Genomic DNA, 5,961 nt, shown 5'->3' on the forward strand with positions numbered 1-5,961 from the left:
GGGTGTGAGCTTATGTCAATTACAATGAAATGTACAAATTTTCCAATTGAATATGAGAGAAAAAGACTTACATTATGTTTTATACGGAAATACAAATATTTTAAAACATATCCCTTGAGAAACGTTTCAAACTTCGAAGTTTGAATCAAATGAACCCAACAAGAGTTGTCGGAGAGAATTTGAGGATTTTTGGCCGGAAAAAAGAGGAGAAAGAAAACAACTCTTTGAAATTTTTGGGATTTGTGTTGAATATTTTTCATGAGTCATAGAAGAGGTAACAATTATTACCATTGCTTGGCATACATACAAGAGGAAAATCTATTAGCTAAAAAGTGCTATTGGAATTATCGTATTTTTTCTTATCAAGAAATTTCTCGCAATAAAATACAATATTGGTAATATTGTTGTTGACTGTCATGGCTCGTCTGATGCCAAATGCCAAGGTTCTTCTTTAGAAGGATTGATTTCGATGATTGCAAGTACTTTTTGTCCAACTGATACAGATTTTGTCACTGCATTTTTTCTGCAATGATTATTGCATTTTTCAATGAAGTTAGACATGCTCTTAGATTTAGCTCAGGATTCGGTACTTAACCTCAGGGAGTGACATTATTTTGTAAATGGACACAAACACCTGAGTCATCATAAGGTCCATCTTCATGAACTGCTACCTTTCTACAAGGGCACTTCTCCTTTTGGCTTGTATTTGTCTTCCATTTCTTTTTTATTGACAAAGGAAAGGAACGATCGAAGATGAGAAGAGAATGATGAGCCTTCAAGGTTACTGTTAGAATGCCTGCTAAAACGGTATATCAATCTAATAACATAGCAAAGGAGAGCAATGAAGCAGGCCATGCCAATCAGCAGGTAAAGCCCCCAAAAGCTTTTCAGCTCAAGTCGATCAATGCTTTCTTTTGCGCCTTCGGAGCTGCAAGCCCTTCTTGTTAGCCATTTATCACGAATTCTCTGAAGATCACCACTCTCTGATAGTTTTAGGATTGCAGTTGACATGTCAACTGCTAGTGGAGATTCCCTTGGGAAGCCCTGTATGCAACATTTGAACAATATGATGATCATATATAACTATGAATTTAGTACTTCTAAGATACACAAAAACCCCATCTGGTTTTATACTTACAAAACCCCATCCACTCCTTGTGAACTCTGGACCAACAATACTAAATTCACATCTGGTTGCTAGGAAGAGCTCCATGTATGCACGTTCATCTATTATTGCAGCAACACCACCTCTAGCTGGTCCGTCTTTTAAAGCTTTTTCAAATTCTGACATGGAGTTCAGAGCAACAAGCCTGGATCTGTCCATGTGTAGTTCCTCAGTTAGATAGTTTTCAGTATATGTATCCCTCGGGAAACCAATGCGGTCTTTACTTGCTATTAAGCTTTCAATTCCCTTAACTTGGGATGAGAGCTGTTCCACAGTTAGGATGGAGGTCAGGCTTGCAATATAGCTTGAGTTCAGTATCAAAACCACGAACAGCCATATGATTAGTACGAAACGACCCAGAGTGCTAACAGTGTTCTCTTCTGCATACAAGGGGATTTCGTTAGATGTAAGACTTTAATTTACTACACCAATTTTCACCTTCAAGATTTGTTATTGATATACTTACTCTGTGTGAAAAATAGGGTTGAGAAGCTAAACCTGCAGAGATAAATGAAAAGATTCAGCAACAGTATGCAAGTGACATACGATGAACCATATTTTAAAACTGTGTTGCAAACTTAGTTACCAGATAATGGTGACAAATTGTCTTCTTGCGGGGCCTCTAAATTCATCGTTTGTACCACGCTCTAAAGTCCACACAACAGCTCCAACCACCAAGAAGAACATTCCTGTCACAAACCACATCATTGGAGTGAATGGTCTCAGGAAAGCCCAAGCACTGGATTTCAACTTCTTGATAGGTGCCACAACAACTAGCCCAGACTCGATATACGGCTGTGTAAAATCCACTATCTTTGCTCGGTTTGCACTAATGGTAATGTCCCCCACCACTGCATCGAAGGCCTGCACATAAAAGAATCAATTCAATGCAGGAATTTAAAACTAACAAAGTAACGTGAAACATAAATACTCACACCAATTGTGACCATGTGAAGAAATTCTGAATTTGACGGTTTGGTTTTACCATCACCAAATGGAATAAACTTGAATGGTATCGGGTAAGGAATCAAGTTCAGTGCAGCAGTAAACACATCTATGCAATAACCACTAAACGTATCGGTGCCCTCAATTCTTGACACAATCTCACGGAAAGTAAGTCCCATTGTCACCCCAACTCTCAATTGTCTTCCATTGCTGGCAAAACTCCAACCACGTGGTGTTTGAGTTGTTTGACCGGGCCAGATGACATCATATAGTCCTTCACTAGAATTGGAATGAATAGGAGCTTCCTCAGTGTGGAGGCCATAATTTTCTGACCAATAACCAATCCTCCTAATTCCACTGCCTATCACATTAATGATTTCATACGATTGATGCATTAAATTTCCATCTGAGTCAAACATCATCTGGCCTGTTAAACCACTTGTGTTAGAATCTAAAATCTTTTTAAGCAACATGCTACCATTGACGAAGACCCTCATAGCATCTAGGTGAAGGATGTCCCCAGTTAGCATGTTAATTACACTAGAATCATTTGAAAACGACAAAGTTCCTCCACTTTTTAAAAGTGCATCAAGTGCATAAGCCAGTGCCCAAACAGTGTCATACGCGTAAAGACCGAAGATGTTTAACCCTAAAGGATCATGATTAGGATTTTCTTTCTGGCTCAGTTTGGTCCATCTAGAAATAAATTTGTCCTTTATGTCTGAATCTGGTGTATGCATGCGCAGGGTGACAACACCTTGGATGTTATTGATGGCTGGAGATGTGAACAAGGATGGGTCTGAATCTATTAGTGTGGTTAGCCAATCTGTGGCTATCCAAACATAACCACTTTGCATCATGCCAAGTGATTGAGCCACATGAAGTACTTCTACACCAAAAAGAAGGGTATATGTGAAGGATTATCACTCTTGATTCCATTAAAGCTGCTACTTTAACTAAAGCACTGTTTATTTCTTCTCGGGTGATATTATATGGCTTAAAGGGCACTTTGTGTGATATTTTACCTTGTTTCTCTGCCAGCTTATCTCCCAAGGCAGCTACTCCGTTTCTTCCATGGTCATCATCTACGAAAATGGCTATGACATCCCTCCATTGAAAGTGATCAACAATTTCTGCCACAGCAGCCATCTGACGCAGATCACTCTGCGTCGTCCTCACAAAATATGGGAACTGCATTGAGGTCAGTGTAGGGTCTATCGCTGCAAATGAAAGCAGAGGCACTTGCATCTCATTTGCTATGTGTGAAATCACATGTGCCATGACCGAGTACTGGGGACCAATTATGGCCACTGTGTCACTAGCCATCAATCGCAATGCTGCAATACAAAAATAAACTCTAAGGTAGTGATCACGAAATATGTTTATGTGGGAAAACATAAAAAAGGTTGAAGTGAAGAAGTATGATGTGTATGAGAAGAACGTACAAGCAATGATTCCTAAGAATCCAGTGGATAATTTGGTGTCCAACATTGAGATATTAAGCTTTGTTCCGCTTAGAATGGTTGCATTGGAATTTACATCATTCACTGCTGCTTGTATGGCAACTTTAGCCACTCTTCCAACTGTGGAGTTGAAAGATAAAATTGCCCCAATATTAATGGCACTCGGTCTTGTAGAAACGTTGCCGGTTCCTTTTGAGGGAAAGGCACTGTAGAGGATGAGAAGGGCAAGAAGCCAAACTCTGCTCATGTTATAATATACTGGAAACATGACGGGGAAAAGAAAGCAAAAATCTTTGTAACATTTTAGTATTTGTTCATCTAATCTATAAGAAAAGCAAAGGAAATAGAAAAAACAACATGAAATGTCCTTTGTTGTTCCCAAGTGGACCATGGCGTCAATGGTTTTATAGGAAGAGGATCACGCATGATATCTTTGGTGCCGTGAAATTTTACGGTTGTCCTCAGCAATGCAAATTCTTTTGAAAGAATACTATACATAATTGTCGTCATTAATCAAGGGTTACAAAGTGGTTTAATAGTTAATTCACCATTTTTACCTTCCCGACAGACTAACTCGAAAGTCAACAATTGTTTAATGTAGATTACATTTTAGGGTCACAGCTAAGGTGTCTTTGACCCATTACAACATTTTAATTAACTTTTGAAAATAACACTTTCAATTTTACTGAAATAAAGAGTCACCTCTTCTTAGATCGAAGGTTGATAAGTGAACATGTTTAAAACAAGTAAAATAAATTTAACAATTTTTTATTAAAAATAATTAAATTTATGTATTTTTAAGAATAAGAAACTAAATTGGTCTAAATGTTGAAGAATAATTAAAAACATATTTAATCTTAATATTTTTAAATTTAAAAAAGATTATAATATTTTTTAAAAAGATAAAATTATAAATGAAATAACAAAATAAACGCCTTCCTTTATTTATTAAATATTCTATTCTTAATTCATTTAAATTTTATATTTAAAAAAATAAATTTATGAATATATATTTGCTACTTGTAAAGAAGAAATGGTATAGGTTAGAACTCAATAATGACTTTCTTTTCGGAAAGAAAGAATAATGTGATTTTTCTTATCTTCTTTCTTTTGGTAGGGTAAGGTAATTTTGATTTTTTTGGCTAACTTTACCAGCAATGTGAAGTACTTTTTCTAAACCTTTTTTTCATCTAATCTTCACCCTCTTTGGAAATCAAACATCACAAAGTGAGTCAATCCGGTTTATACGAGTTGGCTCACTACGAGTTGGGTTGAAAATAAGTGAACCCAACTGTTAAGACTTTGGCAAGTGTACCAAGTCGTGCAAGTAGTAACCGGTAAGACCGGGATATCGTTTCCCAAGAGACTCGTGTATACTAATTAATTGCGTAATTAGTGACTAATTTAAACTAACGAATAAATCCATATTTTGAGTTTTAATGTATGAAATTAAACTTTGCATAAATAATTAAAATTGAACTTTAGAAGTTAAAGGCACTTAGTGATTGGAAAAGATTAGAAATGATATGACTTGATATTGCCGGGGTTAGAATTCACCAACTATGCTCTCATGCAACTACAATTTAACATCCTCTTCATTAATATGCTAATGTCAACCCACAAAATTACTCAAACCCTAATTCCTTAAAAGATTGAGCCTAAATTTCCTTATTAAAAGTCAATTCCTTGAACTCTTAATAAACAAATTTGCTTTATGCACAAGGGCTTAAGACAACCAATGGGTCAAGCCCCATTCCTAGGTACAAGCTCCATTGAGTTCTCTTATTCCAAATCTAGGTTTCAAAAGATATTTTCACACCCCATGAACCAAAAATCATGCAAGAGATGGCTAAATCAATGCAAGCTTTAAGTGAAGAAATAAGAAGACTAGCAATTAATGAAAGAGTCATATATATAATCAAAACATTTGCATTTACACAAGAGTTTCGTGGCTACATCTAACCCCAACAAAAATGGGTTTAGCTCTCCATTGTCATGGAGAGCTCAAGCTTAAAAATGGAAGAGATGAAAGAGAAAGAGATACAAAGAGGAAGATGGAGCTGTTCCCACAAGCCCTAGCACTCCTCCAAGCTCTCCAAATGTGTTCTTCGTGCCTCCAAAATGCCAAAGATCCTTTTCCCCTCGCGAAAACAGAAGAAAAAGGGCAAACTTGACACATCAGCGAAAACTGCCGCCTGACGGAAGCCTCTCACCGCCAGGCGCAAGCCACCAAACAGTGCTAAAATTTTGTGTGTACCGCCCGGCGGTCTCCAGATGCCGCCAGGCGGTGAGCTGCTGAAAAGGCCATTTTCGCCTGGCTGGCACCTGGCGCCTGGCACTGGAAGAAAGTGTCGTCTGGCAATGTCTTTGTGGCGCCAGGCGATTACT

At 37.5% G+C, this 5,961-nt stretch overlaps 1 protein-coding gene across 1 annotated transcript; it reads right to left on the reverse strand.

Moving 5' to 3' along the window:
- Positions 1-205: 205 nt before the first annotated feature.
- LOC114176736 (glutamate receptor 3.6-like) lies at positions 206-3,963 on the reverse strand. Its single transcript, XM_028061870.2, has 7 exons — positions 3,556-3,963; positions 3,136-3,447; positions 2,101-2,999; positions 1,752-2,029; positions 1,632-1,663; positions 1,139-1,545; positions 206-1,044 (listed from the first exon to the last, which is right to left on the reverse strand). The coding sequence occupies exons 1-7, from the start codon at positions 3,839-3,841 to the stop codon at positions 676-678; spliced, it is 2,583 nt and encodes an 860-aa protein (XP_027917671.1). The 5' UTR covers positions 3,842-3,963; the 3' UTR covers positions 206-675.
- Between the last annotated feature and the right edge of the window lie 1,998 nt (positions 3,964-5,961).

The sequence above is a fragment of the Vigna unguiculata genome, chromosome 3 (assembly GCF_037176805.1).
Source record: "Vigna unguiculata cultivar grain cowpea cultivar isolate G323 ecotype 2 chromosome 3, ASM3717680v1, whole genome shotgun sequence".
Taxonomy (NCBI): domain Eukaryota; kingdom Viridiplantae; phylum Streptophyta; class Magnoliopsida; order Fabales; family Fabaceae; genus Vigna; species Vigna unguiculata.